This window comes from Liolophura sinensis, chromosome 7, assembly GCF_032854445.1.
Source record: "Liolophura sinensis isolate JHLJ2023 chromosome 7, CUHK_Ljap_v2, whole genome shotgun sequence".
NCBI classification, from domain to species: domain Eukaryota; kingdom Metazoa; phylum Mollusca; class Polyplacophora; order Chitonida; family Chitonidae; genus Liolophura; species Liolophura sinensis.
Window position 1 is genome coordinate 11,418,253 of NC_088301.1, and position 23,999 is coordinate 11,442,251.

The 23,999-nt window shown below is 39.5% G+C and overlaps 2 protein-coding genes across 3 annotated transcripts; one reads left to right on the forward strand and one right to left on the reverse strand.

Moving 5' to 3' along the window:
- Positions 1–3,011: 3,011 nt before the first annotated feature.
- LOC135471573 (dynein light chain Tctex-type 5-like) lies at positions 3,012–11,713 on the reverse strand. 2 transcript variants are annotated; one of them, XM_064750857.1, is made up of 5 exons: positions 8,108–8,225; positions 6,403–6,576; positions 5,620–5,719; positions 4,436–4,526; positions 3,012–3,994 (listed from the first exon to the last, which is right to left on the reverse strand). In XM_064750857.1, the coding sequence occupies exons 1-5, from the start codon at positions 8,180–8,182 to the stop codon at positions 3,829–3,831; spliced, it is 606 nt and encodes a 201-aa protein (XP_064606927.1). In that variant the 5' UTR covers positions 8,183–8,225; the 3' UTR covers positions 3,012–3,828. The 2 variants fall into 2 exon arrangements, with proteins under 2 accessions (XP_064606927.1, XP_064606928.1); XM_064750858.1 differs by lacking the exon at positions 8,108–8,225 and adding an exon at positions 11,557–11,713 and having other exon boundaries at positions 3,020–3,994.
- Positions 11,714–12,043: 330 nt separating this feature from the next.
- LOC135470639 (trimethylguanosine synthase-like) lies at positions 12,044–23,379 on the forward strand. Its single transcript, XM_064749675.1, has 11 exons — positions 12,044–12,178; positions 12,599–12,708; positions 13,295–13,514; positions 13,895–15,299; positions 16,205–16,280; positions 16,649–16,750; positions 17,915–18,477; positions 19,023–19,154; positions 20,798–21,014; positions 21,853–21,931; positions 22,802–23,379. Exons 2-11 carry the CDS (start codon positions 12,599–12,601, stop codon positions 22,919–22,921), a joined length of 3,024 nt encoding a protein of 1,007 aa, XP_064605745.1. The 5' UTR covers positions 12,044–12,178; the 3' UTR covers positions 22,922–23,379.
- Positions 23,380–23,999: the final 620 nt, after the last annotated feature.

Sequence of the window (23,999 nt, forward strand, 5' to 3'; positions counted from 1 at the left end):
GATGGGTATTTACCTTTAGGATAATCGATAGCTCGGGATTTTAACAGCCCCTGGGACCCTTGGACGCTAAACATTGTAAAGCAGTGACTGGACAGGTCGGGAAGTTTAATAATCGACAGTTTTCCGACATTTTACGATGCTTTCTTTAGAGGTGAATGGGACCAATACATGACATGTAATTGAAACCGTGCGAAGTGTAGTCATCCAGAGCTACCCCATACATAACATTGGCTCTGGTTATTTGATTCCGGCGATTTGAGGTCGTTGTCTAACTGCGTATAAACCGTAGATATAGAAGATGGCTTGGTTCCTTTTCATAGTTAGGCGATTTAACATCGCTGTTTTACTGCGTACTGTAGATATAAGATGGCTTTGTTCATTTACATTGTTCGCTTTAAAGCATCCAGAGAAGGAAATCAAACGAAATTAGAGTGCGTGCCCATGTACTTGACTAGATCATGGTTCAGAATACAAGGCCCTTCCTCATTCCAGTGAAGTATTGATTCCCTATTTGTGGTTGTTTACCACCTGATGGCGTCTCTAATTTGTCCTGTCAACTCCCTGTCACGTCACATTAGGCCAATCTCTTGCAGCACTGCGCAATTGATAGGGTTTTCATTAGTTTGAGTTTGATATCAATTTCCGCTTCATGACAACACTCGGACAACATCGTCACCGGGAGCTATATCGGATCTTTGCAGGATGAGGCTCTACAAGAAGTCACACGATCAACCTGTAATTGTTCACTCTGCGGGGTGTTAACCATTATGACCAACGGTCAGCCAGCCTGGAAAGACGCCCGAATGGGTGAAAGTTGACATACTCCATTCTGCTTATTATATGTAATAACAGATGGCGTCAGACATTAGGAAAGGTTAAAGTGTTAAATCAGTGAAATCCACTTCAGTTCCATCTACTTTTCTGGTGTTGTGATTATCTCGGAACGTCACTCGAGAACTATGTTCTGGTGTATTTCTGACTGGTGATGCTTAATCAGCTTTGTTTTTTTTGTCTTTATAACTTTTTGGATGTAGTCAAGAAACTAATTTCAGGATTTTAAAGTAACGTAATTTAATGGTCTGTTAATGAAAAACTCTGAGAGTTAGAAATGTGTAATTTGCATCAAATTGCATCCCAACATATGCACTTTCCGTTGTAACTGAACTTGTTTGAGCTGAGATTAATAGTTATCTAGCTATAGAAGTGCTTCAGTGATATTACCCTATTTCAGAAGTGGAAATTTAAGTCCATTCAGTTAACCTAGACACAGAGAATGACATGCTTGTTAACTGCCTATTTAAATGTCTAAATGATTTCCTATAACGAGCTGTGTATCTCAATATTCCAGCATTGCTGTGTTGCTGAACGACTGTTACAAACATTGCCATGTCGCGAACTGCTTTGTTTTAAACAGAAGCCGAAACCATTCATGAAGACTGATTGGAAGCCGTGGAACTGCAGGCATTTCTAGATTTTTAGGCTTCCAAGCTGAACGCTTAAAGCCTATTGTTTTCGCTTGAAAGATTAAAAGATTCTTTTCGGACAGTGCTTTTTGTCGCTTTCCTAGAAAACTGCAAATCCCAGATGTGTGAAATTTGGCAGCAAAGTTTTCAGCGGTGTTATTTTTAACGATTTTGAACTTTTGTAGGTCACTTAGTTTGACGGCTATATTTGATTTTGAGCAAAACATTTAAACATCTTCTTAAGAACAAACGGATGGATCCTTTAAAACTGTGATCTACATGAAGAGTGATACTAGTTACATAAATTTGGAAAAGACACTAAAATTCCTTAACAAGCTCGCCACTGGTCGAATATGTGACATAAAGTTTTGAGTGTTGATATAACCTTGATGCATACTACTGACTTTTTGGGCCGGTGATTTCGAATCTGCTTTTGTTTTTTTTTGTTGTCTATGTCAGTATATTTTTGAGATATTGTGAAGGAACAACATGTAATTCAGGCTTTTTGAAGAATAAAGAGCAACTCGAAAAGTTACAGCAAATTGAAGGCCATACAAAATACGCTTTTTCGTGGGGGTTGACCATTTTTAGCTACCATTAATAGATTTTAAGAGAAATGGTAACTAGACAGTTATACGCTTGTTAAGTGCCTAGATAAATGCCCATGATTGCTGTGTATCTTTATACACCAGCATTGCTATGTTGCTGATCGACTATTACATTGTCACGTGGCAAAATGCTCTGTACTGAAGCAGACGCTGAATACCATTCTTGACGACTGCTTGGAAGCCGTGAAACTGCAAGTAGTTCTTTTTTTTCATTGTTTGTTCCGTTCATTGTGGAGCCGTCAAAGTGACATAGGGAAAACAAATTTTTGGAAAAAAGAAAACAAATGAAAAAGGTCGGGGCCCCAAGAAAGATAAATATATAAGAGAAATAGCTTTAATTTTAAATCAAAAACATGGATTAGAATGGATATGATCGCCCACACAAGTCAATTACAATCTGTCTAAAAACACATTATTTTCGGCTGCTAGGCTGCATTTTTGTATTATTTTACGAGCACCATCAGGCCTACATGTATATAGTTACAGTGACATGCTACAGCAAAGCGAAAGAGGACATCGCTTACAACTTGATTCAGGCACGCAATACACTTGAATTCAAGAAGACAAGGTATGTGTACACACACTGCTTGACTCCTTGTCGTCACCTAAAAAATACGTCATGTGAACATATGGCTGTTGAGACGAGCCCGCTATTACGAAGGCTGAATATATATATATATATATATATATATATATATATATATATATTTGATTAGTGTTTTACGCCGTACTCAAGAATATTTCACCTATTAATGGCGGCCAGCATTATGGTGGGAGGAAACAGGGCAGAACCCGACGGAAACCCACGACCATCCGCAGGTTGCTGGCAGACCTTTCCATGTACGGTAGCCAGCATGAGTTGGACTTGAACTCACAACAAGCGCATTGGTGAGAGTCTCCCGGGCCAGTACGCTGCGCTTGCGCGCTAACCAACTGAACTACCGAGGCCTCAACTGAATATATATCATGTCGGTGTAAAAACATGGGCAATAAATGAGGCAAATGGATAATTACTCCATTATGGTATAAGAAAAAAATCCTATATTATCATCTCCTTTTCATTGATTTTTCATCATCATATCCACAAATAAGATCTGTTTAAACCTGTATTGGACAATATTTCACTATGTATTCGTGATCTGAATTAGGCTAGAGAGGACAAAGAAAGTGAGGTGTATCTTCTTGGAAGCCATGCAGGTAGAAGTACATGTAATACATATACAACGTGAAATTCCACAAACTGTTCTGTTAATTTAATCGTCAACAATGTACACAAATAATGGTCTCACATATCAATAAAAATCCATTGTATCATTTTGGCAAAAAACACACGTCAACAACATATTATAATGATGAAAATTTTAACAGGATAAAAGTAGATGTATGTGTAAAGAAACCAAAATGAAGCTTTAGTAAACTTTTCTTGGGTTCCATCGAGGCGTTGAGAACATCTGTGGCAAAGATTACATGGACATCGACCCCTGTTAGGCCGTTAGCACACAGACAGCGAGTCAGATAGGAAAGTAGTATTGACCTTCACTAAAGCGTTTCCATAAAACAAGGTTATTCATGTCCGGCTCAAGAAAAATGAAATTGATGAAACCTCTTTTCTTATATTTTTTCGCGTTAATATGATGATTTAAAATATCCGCACAACAGTGAACAAAGCAGGTCAAGCCGCTGCAGAAATGAATGAAACAGTTTATGAGATGTGAAGTATTATCATATGTGATTATTGGGATGAGCTTGCACGGTTCTCACTCAAAGTAGATACCGAACACAGTGGCCGTGGCGAACAAATGGATGTTCTCGAAGCTGGCTGAAGCGTAGTTGTCCCGTTCAGTGTCCCACAAAAACCGGCTTCCCATCCGGACTGTTTGCTCTTTCTTCTCTCCGATTGTCACGTGGCTCACAATCTTGTATCTGTGGAGATCACATGACTGTTTATGGCGGTGATCAATCGTGGCTGGAAGGGGCTTTCAAACACAAGTCATGCATTTGAAATACGTAAGTACATCGGTCTTAAAACGTGCGCTAAACAAATCACCATGTCACACACAAAAGGGGTGAACCGATGCCTCCATTTTTCTGGGTTACAAAAACATTACGTGTATAAAACAACATTCCGGAGGTCTCCTATCGGTTTGAGTGGTCAGAATAACAGCGATACGTGAGTCAACTAGTCTCGGAGAAGGCACCTCTCCGCTGGTACCGACAGGGGACTCAAAAGTTGAACGTAACCATTCAGTATCAGGCTTCTCAACAGATTGTACCCATCAAATATACTTTATAGGGTTAGTGCGCCGACTTGTTGATTATCTATGTCACGGTAAAGATAGAATTAATAAATATTAATTGACTTACCTTTTAAATCCCAACTCTTTGACTTTCACTCTAATGTCCTGCGCCAGAGACTTTGCCAAAACTGAACATTCCAAGGGATCGTATTTTCTATCTAGAAAAACAAGGGCGAAAAATGATATAGAGAGTTCCTATATAGAGCTATTTATAGTGCTACTTCAGTCCTAAGAGACGTCAGGTTGGAATATTACACTGATTTGAAGGATACCCTATGGAATATAGCTAGCATCATGGTTCAAAATAATTTACGCTGAATAACGCTATTTAACACCTGTAAGTGAAGAGTCATGAAAAACCAAATCTTCAGCAGTTTCCGTAAATTTTTCCTGATGTGACGTAGTAATATTCTTTATGTGACGATGAAGCAGGCTGATATGACGTGGCGTAAGGCATTTACGCTGGAATGACGTCATGCGCATTTGAAAGTACGACGTCATTTGTTCCTATAAGTCAGTGATGGGTGATGTTAAGTGTTCTTGCATGATGTCACACAAGGCAAAATTGGAAACGGCAGAAAACTTTTGTTTCCGTTACATCCTCCCGAACTAACAATAACGGCTTAGTTACAATGTGTTTTTTTCTACAGTTTAAGACAGCAATTCCGACTATCTCGATCCTTATCATTTAACCTTGCCTTTAAGACATACATGTCTTAACAGTAGCTCCTTAAGGAGCGCCTTGGGGAATCACGCTCACAGGTACCACTAGACAGATTCAGCCCAAGAAGCTAATCTTGTGAAAACTTACACCAGAACGGACTGTAAATGATGGAGCTATGCACTGTTCAGAGACGGTTTCATTGATTTTCAAGTGATTAATAATGAAAGGTAAGAAATGTAAGGACCTAAATAAACCCCAAAAAGCAACAGACAAGGTTACAAAAGACCATGTGAGTTATGATATCAATGTAGTTGTAGCCAGTCAACACCAAACCAAATGAAGAATGCTATCACTTTATTAACTGTGAGACATGGTTATTCAAAAGTTTGTTAAAAGTTAAGTCATACTAAAGACTTCCTTACAGCAATGGGATTTTGGTATAAAGAATATACAGGGCTACCTTGCTGACACAGTTTTGACCACCTGGGAATTAGGATGGTTTCTTTAGGTCCGATATTTCTCATGCAGATGTTGCAAACCATAGTTAAATAAATGTTCTCAAAAGGCTCAAACAAACCTGTACATACCGTGTAAGTTCGCTGCTAACACCCTATCGAGAATTGGTTGAACCAGATCTAGCCTGAACTTGACGGGAGGCTCCAGGTGGTAGGTGTTCTCATGGTGCACCTGAATGTATCGCACAACAAAAACGACCATACTGTTGAAAATGGACGAAAACACAATAAACAAAACAAACAAACTGTGAGTCAAAGTCATAACTAGGATAAAAATGTGCATACTTTCCTTCAAAAATTCCTTGGTGAAGCAATGTCCATTTCAATTTAATAAGATTTTGGAAAAACATAGTCGAGTGGAAAGCCCACATAGTTCTCTCTAGTACTACAAACATTTGCACGATGTGACTCGTATATTCTTTCTTTGCAGACAAAAAAATCACGCAATTTTTTGTTGTTTGACGTATAATGTAAGTTCAGGAACGGTGTTATTTGAGTCATGTAATAGGTGACGAGTAACACCCTGAAATCAACTAACAAAAACTTGGGCCTCTGTGAGTTCTTTCCAATGTGTAGGTCATCTTTCGAGACATACTCAGCTACCCAGTCATACTGGCGAGGTATACCCGGCTACGGTGTCCTTTTCTTTTCATTATTTTACTCGGAGTTTTAGTTTTCACTGTTATCAAGGACGTATAAGCAAAAATTTCTGTAGTCCGAAACACACAGCAATTTCTGAAAATAAGGTCATGTATCTAGTTCCCAGAAAGTCACAAAGTCGAATATGTAATGCATACACAATACAGTTGCAATAAAAACTTCTACCAAGTGGGAACTGGTACAAGTGTGTCTTACCCGTCTGACGTGTCGGTGGCTACTGTCATCTGAGTTAGGCACATCGCAAAACGCTGTGACACTCGACCCGCACGGTCCAGGTCTCTTCTCCGGAATCTGGAACAAACTCGAGGTTGTTTTTGCCATAGTATCGATGCCAGCCAATTCCGTTAGACGATTCCCTCCACCGGCAGTCTACAATTGGATGAGCAAATGAAATAAAACAAGGCTTAAACTGTGTTTCAGAACTGGATAGGGAACGATTCAAAAACACGTCGTCTTCTGTCTTTCCACTGGCTGTACAACTGCAAGTTTCACTTTCAATGGGTTTTCGCAACATCTGTCAAGACTAACACAAAGCTAATGGAATTTCCTAATGAAAACTGTTCACAGCACAATGTTCACGGTAAAGTGGACAGACATATCTCGGCAGCTGCTGTGATAAACAAAGCCTATACATATAACGAAAAGTGAGAATAAGCAGCGGATTAGTATAACAATACCGGTCTATCCACGATCAGTATTGGGTGTTGCCGAGCAGTCACAGGCACGTTCGGTTAATTGGATATCCACGACCAAGGTGTACCACATATCAACCAAATACTTCTACTATATACCAGGCTACAGACGGGAGTCTTCCTTAAACCCCACATGCAAATCAGAGGTACATATAAAATGCTCTATAGACACTGTTTCATTGCGTGGCATAAATGGCAGATGGATGTCATAAAATGACAGGTAGCAAATCGGTTCCAGTCATCACGCAGTGTAATTAACAGTGAGTTCAAGGTATTTTAGTGGCAGGTCGCGTGCACGCCTTCCACTTAGTGCAATGGAAAATTCATAGGGCACTTCAACCGCTGAAACTTTTTCTTCATTACTACGTATACGGGTGCAATAACTGAGGACAAGACACCGACTCCCCCCTCGAAATCCTCAATCAATTCGAGACAGTATGGCCGTTTAATTGCTTCTATATACAGGACAACATCTGCTTTGGGAAAGATAATAACAATGGCGTTAACATAGTATAACGTTTAAAGATGCTTAATTAAATAATTAATGTCATTACTTCAACCTTTCGCCCTGCTCTCCTTAATTGGGTGACACGCTGTCTGATCTAAATTTATAATGCATTTTCAATTAGAAGATTTCCTTCCAGCAATCGCTGTCCCAATGATTCTGCCCCGCTTAGATAAACCATTCTACTGTACATTGATAAACCGATATGCGATCAGAAATGGCAAGGTACAGTCCCGAGAATGCAGCTTAAGTCAATGTATCCCGTTGGCCGTCAGCTGTAAAAACGAAGGTCGTCACAAGCATTCAACCAAAGCCTCAGTCTATATCGACTTCTTCACCCGGGGAACCCTGATTTCCTGAACAAAATGTTTATAACCGGCAATTGCTGCTGATGTAGCCCTGTTACCATGGAGTCAATGAACGGACTGCTAATTTCGCGGCAGATATAGAACATTCCATTCACAGTGGATGGTAATGACGTGACGCGGGAAGCAGGGGAGATGGTTATGGACCAAAGCCTACCAAACAGCTATTAGGAATACAATTTCTGGTTAACACCGAATTATTTCCGGTTGTATTTTTCAAAGATCATGCACAAAAATGGCAATGAGGTTCACATGACCACACCTACCAGCGGTATACTTCGGGCCATTGTCGTTTGTACGTATCACTCTAAAAAATAAAGCCACCAGGAGAATAATACCTGAACTTCGGGTCCCATGTCGAGGGTCTGGGATAGCAAAACCTCAACGTCAGGATACAATGTAGAACAGTTCATACATCGGATTAACTCACGTCCCCAACCAGCACGATCCCACTCACACAATTGCGTCCGTGTTTATACCGAGCAGATTATGAGCAGTTTTAACGACAGGTATCTCATGGCCCTCGGTGACCTGTACACAACCGACGCGCAGTAACAGCGTGTAATAAAAACATATATCTTCTTCTTGTCCCGTCACAATCTGAACCCGCGGTCTCCATGACAGCGCGCAAACAAATCCCCGATAAGGGGCCACATTAGTATCAGATTTTATTCCGATGATCGTCCAACTGTCAGTCCTATATCTGTCTCCTGTACCTATGTACACACTATATGATTTTCTGTAAGCAAAAATCAGGGTATACACAACTTGTCTCCATTTCATTTTGAGGGCACCTTAGGATTCTACATATGATACATGTATATATACACCTATATATGTATATCTATCTATACATATACATGTTGTTAACCCTTATGGTTTATCTGCTACTCAGACAGCGATCTAATGATTTCTTCTTTTCACTGTTTTATTGTTAGCCATATCCTAGATGCTACAATCGACCTTCTCCGTTATCACGTATACCAACATTACCACACAAAACAGCTAGGTAAACATTGCACGTATTTACCTCGGTCATAAATTAATATATTTCCCCAGACTGAATTCAGGCACGTATAAATGCTTGTTTATGAAGATAATGTTTGTTTAGGGAAACGTGGTTTTATGTCAGATAATATACGCGTGTACCTGTCCAACTTTGTATTCATTGTTATTCATATACTTCGCGGATTCACTTTTCTTTAGCTATATATGCAAAAGAGCAATATTATCAAACTTTTGGACCACTTAGAGTGGTATCAGTGTATTTTCCTGTTTTTTCGCACAGGATGGATGTAGGTGTATTCAGTTATGGAATTAATTTCTTTCAATGCATAAAGAATGGCGTGAGAAGTGTGCACACTTCAAAGGTGTTTACAAAGCTAGTTTATGAAATGTGTGGCATGATACTGGAACCGACAGAGGCTTTATTTAGCAATTAAACCCCTTTATTTAGGATGACCAATGAACGTACAGCATTAAGAGACAAGGAGAAGCGCCGCGGTCACATTACTGACTTCTAGGTCTCGCTGCATTAATCTCTCTCAATCGTCCTTCGGCTGTCAGTGCTTGCGAGCCGAGAAATGTGACAGAGACAAGTCTCACGAGCATATTAGGAATGTGAACAGAATGGACGGTGTCAAACGCTGCAGAATATTTACCATCTGTCACGAATGGTGTCTTCACGAGCTTATAGGCCTATACTTAGGAAAATATACATGGCAGGTTATAAATCTAGAATGCCTTCATGTAAATTGTCGCCGAATTTTATGTATAGAATATTATCCACTAGAAATTCCAACAGCCTCCTTTCAAGTGTAAAATTAATCCAATCATTTCTTTCGGAATGCATCAAAGAAATGGTCCAGATTTACTATTTATTAATAATTAGAACGTACTGTCAAACTGAAATAACATGAGGGACAAAAACATAGGTAATGTTGAACAATTACTCACAGTGGAATCACAGGCGATGGCATGTGCTTGGCGACATATTTGTAAAAACTACGATCCGATAAGTGCTTCACATTTAAAAATGTATGAATAACAAGCAAAACCCAACAAGGTTACTCTGGGTTTAACAGATAATACAGCAGCCCAGTAGGTAATATATAAATACTACAATAATAGGAGCAAGCACATAAATGGTAGTAACATTAATCTAAAAAAACAGCTCAAACTTGCAGTAATCACCATCGGACAAACTGTTGAAATCCTAAAGTACTTTTTAAAATAACATGCCCTAAATTGTTTGAGTTCTAAGGTGGGATTTATATTCATTATATATATATATATATATATATATATATATATATATATATATATATATATATATATATATATATATATATATATATATATATATATATATATATATATATATTTACCCTCACAGGCAAGGAACTCTGTTCACTCACGAAAGTTTTGTAACATCACATGTTATTTTTTATTCTTGGTTATATGTAATATACATCTATTTATAAGCGAAATAAGTAGAAGGTGAAATGATCCACAGGGTTACAATATGCTGAGACTGAGACATGAAAAGATCAACAATAGAGTTACACATTGGGACTCATGTATAAGTCTGCGGAGTTTGTGGGGCGGGGTGAGCGGGAGTTGGAGGGGGAGGGGGGAGGTTTGAGAATTTGCCATATGTTAGACAGTATAACGTCGCATAAGCCTGCATTGGGAACCGTATTTTATGGGTTTTTTTTATGTTTACCTTGCCAAGAACGAGGGACAGAATATCGAGGCAAAAATTATGTGCTTTATTCTTAAGGCTTGAAAATTTATATAATTTTCATCTTGGGTCTTTCCTTTTAATCTCTGTTAAAAGGTATGCCTACGGTTTATTTATTTGATTGGTGTTTATGCCGTACTCAAGAATATTTCACGAATACGACGGCAGCTGCCATTATGGTGAGAAGAAACCGGGCAGAGCCCGGGGCAACCCACGACCATCCGAAGATTGCTGACAGACCTTCCCACCTACGGTCGGAGAGGATAGGCCTAAGAGCCTAATACAGGCCTAATTAGTAATATATATATATATATATATATATATATATATATATATATATATATATATATATATATATATATGCAGTACATAATTTTGCATGCCGGTACACAACATTGCCAGGTTAGTGTCAATTTCACTCCTTAAGATTATATAAGACATCAAAATACCTGCAGTAGTGAAACACAAACTCAACTGGTTAAACTATAGTGAGAACTGATGTTTTGATCGGTCTTATCCGAGCCCATAGTCAGGCGTCCTGACGAATTTGCCGATGAAATATACTATTATTATCTGGTAAGAAATTACAAGACTCATCACATGACACTACATTTCAACTTGTGTTAGCTTATACGTTACGGTACTCTTATTACCGGAACGTAAAACTTTTCAGTCGGATAATAACCCTGTAGAGATACCGTAACTATCAAAGTACATGGAAGTTCTGAAACCTTTGCTCGGCAGTGTTCGGGCAATCATATCTGAAAGAAGAACTACAGTAACATACACTAGCCACAGAACACACACGCTGAGAATGGGAGTAAAATACTGAGAAATTTTGAATAAATCCATAGTCGAGCTATCCAGTGTAAACTCTGAGGTCTGAATAACGTAGCTTAGCTACCGGTACCTGTGCCGTTTTACTAGGAAACCATGCAAGGCCCGCACAGCGTTCATCTATAAATTGAATTACGCAATATTTTTGTCAACAATAAAAATAATTAGTGAAAAAAGGAAACCTCACAAAACCATTTTCCCTTTTACCTTGATATTGTTTCACCGTAAAAGTACCCCGGAAAATGATTTGTCACCCACAAATAACCCAAGTATTGTCCGAAAAAAAAAAATCGTCTGCATTTCTGAGCAATTTTCAACCTCCTTCGCGCAAGATTTCTAAAATGCACTCAACGCTGTAGCTTCAATGTAGGGCTTTGATCACACGCTAGATTCTTGCTGTAACGTAACCCATGGTCCGTAGCTTGTCAGCTAAGACAACTAAGCATGAGGTTAGATGACAAATGGATGAGATTTTGAATGAAGGACCAAGAAACACACAAACTGTAGACTTGTTTCCACATACAGGCGATAAGAATTAAGGGGAGATAATGGGCAAAACGATCTAACTACGAACATGCAACAACGACACGTGCGTTTTCTGTTAGAACAGTCATTCTGAAAGCTCATGTTGGCTCATGGTGGATCATGTAATCGGAGTTACTGGTGTTAACTACCAACTTCCTTTTTTGTAATTTGATGTTTTGATGGTACGACTGTTTTGATAATATATTCACCCAGACACTGAATTTTACTGCAGAGACGGTGACACAGTACCTAGTTTTCGTAATCACGCCTTCAACGGTTTTCTCGACAACGGTGACCCAGTCAGGTATATTGTAGTCTTATTTCAGTGTAGACAATGATTAAAGCTATATAATTTTTGAATTGATAGATTTCCAAAGGCTCGCATTGTTGAAACCTGATCGATAACAATCGGAATAACCGATAACAACAGTCTTAGACTTTCCCACAGTTACACTTTTGTTATCGTTACCGGTATTACTGGGCCAACCTAAAGGCTGGAATGACAGACAGATCGGGTGTAAAGACTAGATTTGAGAGGGGTCAGCTACACATAAGTTGGTGTAATGCAGAAACTACTGTACATCTGACACCAGTATGGCATGGCATTCTGGTCTTCGGGCCTGTCCGTGATGACTTGCAACCTGTGACCCAGTAATAACTCACATCATCGAAAACTGACGTTGTGGTGTTTTTTTTTTAATTCCTGTAAATTTCATCTTGACAGATGTGTGACCAGTGGACCCATTTGGCCGAAGTAAAGATGTATTTAGACCTTAGGGAGGACATAGCAAACAGAGAGGCTGTGAAGTGCCATTGCACTAGAGCATTCATCAGGTATTTGAAGAATATCTTAAATGACAACTAGTTCTGCTAACCTCAAGGCATAAATTCCTGATAGAGTAAGAGAATGGAAGCTTAGAGTCCTGGTGTCTTGCACACAACTATTCACATCGCAAATTTATCTAAATTATAGCCCTGTACACCTGTCTGGATAAAGAATGTAAGGTCAGAGGGTTTTATTTTGAGCCTTAAGTTTATAATGACATACCATCCTGTTGGATATATTTAAAGCAAAGGAAAAGATTTGCGGTACATGTCCAAAAAATATTGAAAGAAAATCAAAACAACAATTAACATGCTCACTAAATCCATTTGTCAAACCACACAAAAGCAAAACTAGTCTGTCAACTACAAACAGTGCATGTACTTAGCATAAACAGTTGTGTATGAGCAACAGTAATCCGTACTGCTTTTGGATGAAATTAACGCTTACAAAAAGATCAGATATTTCTTGTGTCAAGCAATCGCTGAGACTCTTTTGAAACAGAAAACTGTTCTAAGTGAACGTTTTGTATTAGGGCAAAAAATGTCCAGTGGAAATAGCTGATGTGAAATTCATGTACCCTTTCAATTTCTGAAGAGATGGTGACTTATGCAAGTGGGGATTGCTGGGGAAACCATATGGCACTGTGAAAACTCATGATTCAGACCAGCAAGAGGAGACAACTGTGAATGGCCATGTTTCTACATCTGACGAAGATGTCTCTGTCTCCGAAGAGGACTTTTTCCTGGAGGAGGAAGAACAGATGATGAAAATGATGGGATTGCCATTGAATTTTGGTTCAGATTCGAAAACTGAGGTAAGCTTTCAATCCTGTAAGTCATATTGCACTCTTTTCTTAAAGCAAATAGTTAAAGAAATATTATAAATGCTTGAGTCTTAAACATGTTAATGTAATACCAGTGACAGACATCTCATATATATCTATAGCTGACTAGTATATGTATTTTATATGTTATGTATTCTCATATGTGATTTCTTGGTAATGATTTCATCATTTTATATTGATCTACACACTCTATTGAAGATATCCTTAACATGCTATCATCAGCTGAGAGGAAATTCATGTATATGTGTAGGTATTAAAATGTGGCACTGCTTTAGCACCATGGTGTTAAGAATTTGTCACTGGATATTGATGTTTTGGAAGTGAGCCCTTTGGTGTGTGATCTTTTACAGGGGACAAAAGCAGTTTTGAAGGGCAAGAAAAGCCAAAAACAGAAAAGGAAAAAGCAGAGGAAAAGAGATTTGACCAAAGAGGTAGATGTCCTTATAGAAAATGGAGATGGCTGTGTTGTTTCGGACAGATGTGAGTTCCCTGCATTGCCTGAGAAGCCATACCATCTTCTGTGTGATTCCACAGATGTGACATCATCAAGTGATGTTAACTGTGCTGATATAGATCAAACTGAAGACACCATTGTAGGTGAGTTGATCACAGACGCATGTGAGGGTAATACAGAACTGAGAGATTGTGATGTACCAGGATGGGATGACTACTGGGCTAAGCACGGCGAGTACTTGGTGTGGCAAGGATGGGTACAGAAGTACCCAGACTACATAGATTCTAACTATATGGACACATCTGCCGTTCCATGCACTGCTGAGGTGGAAATACAGGCTGAAGAAGATTCAAAGGCAGATGCCCTAGTGAGCTCTACAGTTAATGATGCTGTGGAGGGGAGCTGTCAGGAAAGCCCTGTAGCTGGAATCAGTAGAAGTCTGGTAAACAACACAACTTATAACAAGGCAGTGGAGGCCACTATGACACAGAGGTCAGAAGTAGCAAACAATAGTGCCACAGAGAGTGTGATACAAGACACGGAGCAAGCCAGAGAGGTAGTGACTATGATGCACTCTTATTGCGCTCAAGAAGATAGTGTGAGGCATAGATCAGAGAGTGAGGGTGCAGAACCCAGTGTGGAGATCTCTGAGAGAAGTTACGATGATGAGTGGAGAGATCTGTGGTCAGAACACTATAACGAGATGTACTGGTACTACTATAAACAGTACCAGTCCTGGTATGGGGCAGGCATGCTGGTAAGCAAAGAGGAAGTAACTATGGATTCAGACGGGTCAAGGGAGACTACTCTTGATGAACACGATTCTCCTGGCAATGATGACATTAATGAAGGAACACTTTCTCAGTGTGAAACAAATTGCAAAATATATTCTGTAAAGGTAGACAGAATTTGTGCTAAAGACACTTTGGACAGCGTTAATGACTTGTCTTCGAGAGTGCGATCTGGTCTTGATATAAGTGATGGTGCTGGTGCTGATGACGTAGTGCCAAGTACATCTGACTGTACTTTGAATAGTGACTTTGTGAAGCAGCGTGGTGATGATAAATGTGGTGAGGTGTGTTGTGTATCCAGTGATAGATTAAGGACAGGTGAAGTGGGTGGTAAGCCACCTCCAAGCACAGCTCCTGAGTCTGCTGCTGAGGTTGTGCCAGATTCTTGTGAGGAACCTTCAGATGGTGGAGGTGAGAATTCTACTGGTAGTTCATCTCATAGTGGCAACACGAAGGCGACAAGGGGATCTAGGGCTGAGACTTCTCCATGTAAGGCCACAGGGAATAGCGGTAAGGAACAATCTTGGATGAGATCATGAAAACTGTTCATACACAGTGGCGAAACTATTCTTGATTCAGACTGTCAGATACATCCATTCATGACGATCAGATATAGGAAAGTTACAGAGAAATTTAATCACCTCAATCAGAACTATTCTTGAGTACACCTGGAATAAATACTGTATTTCACCAAAGTTTAGCATACATGACACATTTTATGTACATGACACATTTTTGCATTCATGGCACATATTGCGTAGATCACACCTTTTGCGTACATGACACATTTTGCATACATGACGCATATTGCGTACATGACACATTTTATGTACATGACACATTTTTGCATTCATGGCTCATTGTGCATTCATGGCACATATTGCGTACATGACACTTTTTGCGTACATGACACATTTTGCATACATGACGCATATTGTGTACATGACACATTTTTGCATTCATGGCACATTTTGCATACATGACACATTTTGCTTGATTCTCATTGATTCATTCACCTTAAAGGGCACCTTTAGAGTTTTTGGTGAAGTTTGATTAATTTCTCATCAGAAAAAGTTAAATATTGGCATCAAAGTCTCATGTAAAGGTCTTTATGTGTTTCTGAAAGTGCATTTTTACATGCTAAACTTCAGTACTGAAGTTCAGCACACAAGTCAGACATACCAGTAACGAAGATCTATATATAGGCCTGTGCAAACAGTTGTCCTAATGAAGATGACAGGACTGGAAATGTACACATATAGAAAAAAATATATGCATACATGTACTTACTTGTTAGCCCGGCATGGAAGATTGTTCATATTTCATGTTAATCATAATCATAAAAATTGATACTGTTGTTTTAATTCTGGTTTCTCCTACAGGCTTTGCTCATTCTGTCCCTCTTGTTTCTCCAGGGTGTTGCCACGGATCTGGCAGCGATGAGGATGGGAACCAGCCCCCGGATGAGGCACCCAGCAAGCTACCCTCAAGGTTAGGTCGACAGAATGTAAAGTGCCACATTACATCTTTAGCCTCTTGCCAACTAGTCGAAAATGCTAAGATGACTTAATTTCAGATGAGGATCATCATTAGTGTCTCACAACACTTCTGTGCAAGAACTGTCTTCTTGCTTGTCCTCTGATGCGATGTCATCTCACTAAATCGGTCTTACCTCTACATACTTCTTTTTAGAGTGGCCTTTGCCTTTAACATCCTCTTCAACAGAAATTTGAGCTTTATCTTTTCTATGCGATTTAACCTCAGGTATAGCCTATATGTGTAATACTTGTACTGACAAAAAAATGTATAAAAATCATAACAGTTATTTTGCTGAAAAATTTGGGAAATTCTGTTTGTAGCCATGAAGTAGAAGAGGCAGTGTCCTTGAAAAAGCGCCGTCGTAAGCAGATGACCTGTGACTTTGAGAAGATGGGATACAAGATGTCTAGTGATGAGATCAGGTAAGACGGAGAGAGGGGTGAAGGGTGGGATGCAACCAAAGTCAAGGAGAAAGGGAGATCTAGGTACAAAATGTTTAGCAGTATCAGAATCAGTACCAAACAAAACACTCATTGGTTTTTATTGGACAGCATCAGTCATGTGGGGTGGGGGAGTGTCGGGGTTGGGAAGGGGGAGGGGCATGAATGTTTTGGTATCCTGCAGCCAGTATGGGTCTGTTGACTAGGTTATCTCCCTATTGTTACGCTCTACTTCGCAATTTATCTGCCTTTTGACCTGAATTGCTGGGTCGTCAGTGGGATAAATTCTTTATGTTATTACCCATTGTCAGAATATACATGGGACCAGTAACCCTCATGTATTTTCATATCATCGGGTATCCATGTAACTTATGATATCCAGTGGTGAGCTCAGGTCAAGGATACAGAAACGGGGAGCAAAGTATCCATTGATCATGATATGTGGAGGCATAGAAAGGGAGTGGATAGGGCGCAAACTGTCCACTGGTATATCCAGATGAGGGATATTACTGGAAGGGATTGGATACAAACTGCCCAGTTTTGAGTGCTTGGCACGCATATGGCAAGAGGGAACAGGGTACATGTATTTGTGATGAGGTATTGGGTGGGGGAGAACAGGGTACAAATTTCCATGGTGAGCACATGTTAAGGATTTGGCAGGAGAGAACAGAGTACAGATTTCCATGGTGAACATATGTTAAGGATTTGGCAGGTGAGCACATGTTCAGGATTGGGAAGGATTGAACCAGGTATGGATTTCCATGGTGAGCACATGTTAAGGATTGAGTAAGCAAAAACAGAGTACAGATTTCTGTGGTGAGAAGATGGCAAGGATTGGATGGGGAGGAAAAGATACAAAGTTCTTAATAGGGATGAGGACAAAAGATACAAATGGAACATGGGGGAGTGGATACATTATTCATTGTTGACTGCAGATGAGGGGTACAGATCTAGAAAGATGGGAGGGAGTACAAAATATCCAGAAAGTAAATACAGAATGAAAACACCACCTACTTATAATGCTTAAGTGCACCTGAATGTCAGTTTCTACCAGTGGTGTTTAAACCCTAGGTTTTGTTCAATTTTGCTGTATTGTTTTTGAATTTCACCCACATGTCATTGCTTTTCTCTTTGCAACTATTTCAGCGCAGAAGGCCAGACACAGTTTGTGGGAGCTCACATTACAGTTATGGACAGACGACCATTTCACAAGTTCAAATCCCTGAACATGGCATCCAAAGCTCAACATATACATTTTGACAGTGATGGCAATCCTTTAGGGGTCAAGAAACCAAAAAGTCTCACAAAAGTCAAGAAGTTCTTAGAATTAAACTCTCGGGTGTCTGATGAAGAGAGTATAGTTTGTGGGTCAGGTGATGCAAATCTATCCACAAGGGAGCAGTCATGTGACCTGTGGAAATCAGCCAGTGGAATTGGAGCAGGAGATTGGACAGACTCTGATTCCAGTGATTTGTCATGTGACAGTGAGGACCAATCAGATGTGGAGGAGATATCACTAGCCAAGAAAGCTACAGAAAGTGTCGTGACAAACTCGACACTGAAATTTCCCAAGGACAAGAAGAAACGCAAAAAGAGAAAGGTGGTGTCAGTTCCGCTGGAGATCCAAGCTGATGCACAACTGAGAAAGTACTGGGCTCAGAGATACCGACTCTTCTCCAAGTTTGATGAGGGAATCAAGATGGACCATGGTAACCTGATGTTTGTCACTGGCATTCTCTTTCACTGCTCAGGTTTATTGGTGGAGGAAACAAGGGACTTAAGATCATTTATTTAATTGGTTTTTGATGCTGTAATGGAGGATAAATCACTTATGTGATGGCAGAAAGGTTTATGGGACAAGAAGGTATCTTATGATGTGTACATAAATTGATTGATGTGTTCTGCAGTACTTGAGTATATATTTCATTAGTGATGGCGGTAAGGTTTAGGACTGGAGATAATCAGGGAGTTTATAATACCACTATCTTTCATACATTACCTGTTTGTGAGTAAGTGTTTTATATGTACATGCGTAGTATGAGACTTATGCTATTTTTTAACGACAATACCTTATATTTTTGTTCTTAAGACTTGCATATTACAAGCATATGGTTCCATGGACCAGCGTTGGCAACATGCTGTCTGCAATCAGTGAATATTAATAGTAGTATGTAAAAAAGGACAAATATTCCAGAAGAATGGAAAAACATTTTTTTTAATTCATGAAAATCTTTGTTTTTTTCTCACCTGTCAGAGGCCTGGTTTTCTGTCACACCAGAGAAGATTGCAGAACACTTGGCAGAGAGATGTCAGTGTGACCTGGTGGTTGATGCCTTTTGTGGGGTTGGTGGAAACACCATACAGTTTGCCTTCACGTGTGAACGAGGTAAGTTAAAGCTGTGATGTAGAATATGGTGTGAAAACTATTTCATAAGCTACAGATAATTTTTTTTGTCAGTGGGAGTAGGGTACTTCCGACTTTGAAAGAGAGGGAGTACTTTTCTTCCGACTTTCCAAGTACGCTGTACCGCAGAACACATTTTTCTTTTCAAATACTCAACACTTCACTGTTTTGAGTCACTAGTAACACACCTGGAAAGTGTGATGTTGATTAAGTGAAAGTGGATGTGTACATGTGAACACATATATACACAGGCCGACATGTACAGAGATTCTTTCCGTTGTAGTTATATAGGACTAACCGGTATACAATAGAAGTAGGCCATTTAGGCTGCAAGAAGAATGAATTTGAATGAAGTTAATACATTTATTTCGCGTCAAGCTGTGTGAGGTTTATTTCAATAACTCACTTACTGACAATTTTATTCTGAACTTTTCATTCCTTCTGATTTGAAAGTAGGGGCTGCAGTATTATTATTTTTTATGGTAACCAGCCTGATGTGACAGGTAACTTTTCTTTTCCCTGTCTAAACATTTCTTGGCCCGTACTAGCTTGTTAACAACTGCCGTCTTTGGGTCAAAAGATGATAAAACGGTGGTTGATATAGGCTAAATCCAAATGTAGGACCAACATCAGAAGACAAGAATTTTTCTTCTGTGCTTTAATTATTGGGAGTATATAGTATAAATCTGAAGTGTTTCTGTGCATAAGTTGTTAGCTGTTCTCAGATATTTTTTATTCCACTGCATCAGCTTCTCTCTTTACAAAACCATGAGTACATGTATACATCAGGAACTTGCCCCTCGACGATACTCGACCGTCGATACAGAGTGACAGTTCGTGTGGAATTGAAATCAGACATTTGGGTTGCAATATTAGGCTGATTTTGTGCAGTGTAGAAGCAGAACCAAAAAGAGCATTTTAACCTTCATGGCAAACACTCGAAAATGTCACAAGACAAATATCACGGTAGGCATTCTCCACGGCTGTGGGTGGTGTCTCAGGGGCTTTGCTGTAGCCTACAGTGTCTGAAAAGGAACACATGATGGAGAACATCGAGTGCATGGTTCGTAGTGTAGATTTACTTCTGATTTAAACAGGACTGTTCGCATTAAATGTCGGATGTACGCTACCTTTCGGGAAAGGTACATTTGTCTGTAGCACTGATTATGCTGGTCACTGTCGTATAAGTGAAATATTCTTGTGTACGCCGTAAAACGCCAATCAAATAAATAAATAAATAAGTAAACATTTGACCTATTTGAATTTGACTGGTCAGAATCAAATGTAATGGTTGATGGATTTCCCCTGTGGGTTGGGCTGGGGTTTGAACTTAGATCTACACAGCCAAAGTCCACCAACTCCCTTTTTACTAGCATCCTACCAACAAAGTTAATGGGACATTCTTACCAGCATAAGTGATCTTAAAATGTTATCTTTCCTCCCACCGTAATGCCGGCTGCAATCGTATAAGCAAAATATTCTTGTGTATGGCGTAAAAAACCAATTAGATTTAAAATTAATATATAATAAAATATTATCAGTAGAAAACTAACAACAAAAAGTGACAAGTCTTGGCACTGTTTTGAACTCTAAATAAGTATTATATTACCATGTTGTTGTTGTAGTGATTGCCATTGACCTTGACCCTGTGAAGCTGTCCCATGCTCGTCACAATGCGGAGGTTTACGGTGTGGCAGATCGGGTTGAGTTCATCCAGGGGGATTTTCTGGAGCTGGCTCCCAGTCTTCAGGCAGACGTTGTCTTTTTGTCCCCACCCTGGGGGGGTCCTGCCTATCTCGACTCTGAGGTGTTTGACTTGGACACCATGATCCCACTGAATGGATATCCTTTGTTACTTCTTAGCTGTGGTTACTTCCACCTTGAATAGCCTTTACCGTTATTTTGAAGTGATAGTAAGCTTGTAATAACAAGAAGTTATTAAGGTCTATATCAGAACACATTTAGGGGTGCAATTCATGCACGGAACAAAAAATTGATTGCAATTGCATCAAATCAAATAAAAACCAATGAAAAAAATAAATATGCACTGGTTAATGACGATGTACAAGCCATTGAGCAGTGAGCTGATATAGTGCAGCTTTTCAAACGTAAGTTTGAGGGGGTTGTTGTGTTCACCGATAAACCTACATGCTACTGCTGTTCCGTACATTTTACATCCTGCAGCTGAAATGCCAATCAGATAGAAGTACGCCATTGCATTATATGATAGTTTACGTGTCTGTACTTCTTCATGTCTGCCAGCTGGGAAAAGGGTGTGATGTTACACAAAATACACAGTGCTCAACTGAGGAATTATGGCAAACAATTTTTTGTGTTTATGTTGTACAAGTGTGCTTGAACCTCAGCTCGCTGCACCTGTCTTAGCACTGTGGCAAAAGCGGTTGCTTTTGAAAGCAAGCTCTCAGCTTTTCAGGGCAGTTCATCAGGGTCAGAGTTTTACCATGATAGCTGTGTTGTAGTAGTTAAAATGGCACCATTTGCTTCTCTGATGAACGGATATCATGGCTATTTGAACAATTTTAAATATTCAGAAACCTGACAGCTAAACTTCATCTTGACAGTTGTTTGTATACAGTCGATATGGGAAAAATTCTCCTGATTCTTCTTATTCAAAACTGCCCAAACATGAATAAATTAATTAATCCTTAACTGAATTAACATCTCGGATATTTAGACTTGCCCAGGGGATAACGAAGAACATTGCTTATTTTCTGCCAAGGAACTCCGATGTTGAGCAGGTAAGGCTTTGGTAATCTATGAATTTTTGAGAGGGAATTGAAATTAAGGGTGGTTATGGGGCGGGAAGTAGGTGCAATGTAAACCATTGTGTGTCAGTTTTGAAGGAATATTTCCGCTGTCACCGTATTAGAGTTACCAAATTTCCTTACACACAAGTTTAAGAGTGGCTGGGGCGTAGTGGCTGAAGGTACTTGCCTTTCAGTCAATAGTACACATGAGATGCAGGTTCAAATCCAGCTTTAGTCAGGGAAGTTGTAGATTCCCCTGTTCTTGCAGCTTGTAGGGCTTCACAATAAGCGACCTAATGTTTGATGAAAATCAGTGGTCTTTCAACAGTAAGGTGCACATATATCTGTACACATGTACGCCACATGTGGGAAAGGTTTGTCTGTAACTTGCCAAAGGCCAGTGGTTTATGCTGAGCACCCCGGATTCCTCCACCTTTGAAAATCATTGCATAAGTGAAAAATTCTTGAATAGGCCTTAAACAATTATGAAATGTATCAAACTAAAGTTCAGTTTTCCCGTCGATGTACATGCTGTTCAAACTTCATCTCTGCCAGAGTCGTGGGAATAACGTTGTGAAACTTATGACTAGTCATCCGTAAATATATCATGTTCTGACTAAGATTAAGTTGTTTGAACAATAAAATTTCTTTGCAAGTACCGAAGTATAGAAAATAAAACATAGGAAAAGGAAGAATTCCGTCCTGAATTTTACGTCAGGAAAGTCCACCAGTGTGAAGGGAGGTAATTCTGGCCGTCAAACAGCCTGGCCAGCCTGCTCATCCTTGTAGTGTGTGTGGATTCTGTACGGTGATTCGTGTGATTGATATTACTTTGACTCTTTTTTTTGTTTTGTTTTCCAGATAACCAAGCTTGCAGGCCCAGGTGGAAAGGTTGAAATTGAACATAACTTCCTCAACAAGAAACTAAAGTCTATAACAGCATACTATGGCGAGCTTGTCCTGGATGGATTGGAGACTTGAATCGTGGTATCGTGGTGGTACATGTAGGCTAACAGGGAGAGGTTACAAACAAAGACAACTTCCCAAGAAACTCAGTTTGATACCCAAAAAATAAACCAAGATTTTATAAAAAAAATAAGGTTTTGAACTGCGGAAAGTCTGTGGCTGCTGAATGTCTTGCTTCGGAATATCTGTGACTATTGTACTTACCAGTTCACAGTAATAGAAAAAAAATATATGTATATATTGGAACTAAATGTGCAGAAGTTCCCCCGATAAATGTCACAATCTATAGGACATAGAAATTAAGTAATATCTATGTCCTGGAGCGTCCTGGATTACAGTGCATTAGGCTTAAAAGGCACAATTCGTGCCTGATTACCCACAGGTCAAGAGTCTGACGAATTTTTCGCGAAATTATATTTAACGCCGAATGTATTTTATGCCTTGAAATTAACATGATAAAATGTTGGTGACTTTTAAACAACACAACAACGAGATTGTCATTCTATAGAATTCATTGGTTACTAGAGTTCTGAATCACTTGTCGAATGCGCAGGTCGCGCCAGTTGACCAACATATCGGGCGAGGAGCGTTGGTTTTCTGTCTTTCCACCAGCGATACACATGTACCTCATCGTGGTTAAATACATCATTAATCAAGTCATAAACCAAAACAAAATCAAGTCCCCTGCCCAGGTGAGAGCAGGATTTGTCTCATTTCTCTAAGTGTTTGCAGGGGTCGTTGTGACACGAGGCGGTTGAACTCAACCCGGTTGAACATGGACCCGTAAAACTGCGCCTGGTATAATACCCTAGACAATATTAACTGAAGAGATACGTAACCATGATAAATGCGCTTGTCTCAGGAGTTGCGACAACTTTGTAGAACGGGTTCCAGTAGATTTTCACCAAATATGGCGAGCGTATGTGTACGTTACACGACTGAAAGCTTATCCCGACCACTCCAGTTTCTCCACTCCAATAAATGACCACCGTCTTATTAGTGAAAAATACTTCAAAATGGATGTAAACAACAATCAATCAGTCAGGTTTACGAGGACATGTCCGGTCTAATTAGAGATTTAATTGGTATCCCT

Excerpts from the sequence above, each read along its gene's own strand:
- LOC135471573 (XM_064750857.1), bottom strand. The coding sequence starts at position 8,182 with ATGAACTGTTCTACATTGTATCCTGACGTTGAGGTTTTGCTATCCCAG. Across the intron at positions 6,577-8,107 it reads ACATGGGACCCGAAGTTCAG|ACTGCCGGTGGAGGGAATCG; the intron begins GTATTATTCTCC and ends ATCCAATTGTAG. Across the intron at positions 3,995-4,435 it reads AAAGAGTTGGGATTTAAAAG|ATACAAGATTGTGAGCCACG; the intron begins GTAAGTCAATTA and ends TGATCTCCACAG.
- LOC135470639 (XM_064749675.1), top strand. The coding sequence starts at position 12,599 with ATGTGTGACCAGTGGACCCATTTGGCCGAAGTAAAGATGTATTTAGAC. Across the intron at positions 12,709-13,294 it reads TGCACTAGAGCATTCATCAG|AGATGGTGACTTATGCAAGT; the intron begins GTATTTGAAGAA and ends CAATTTCTGAAG. Across the intron at positions 21,932-22,801 it reads GGAACTCCGATGTTGAGCAG|ATAACCAAGCTTGCAGGCCC; the intron begins GTAAGGCTTTGG and ends TTTGTTTTCCAG.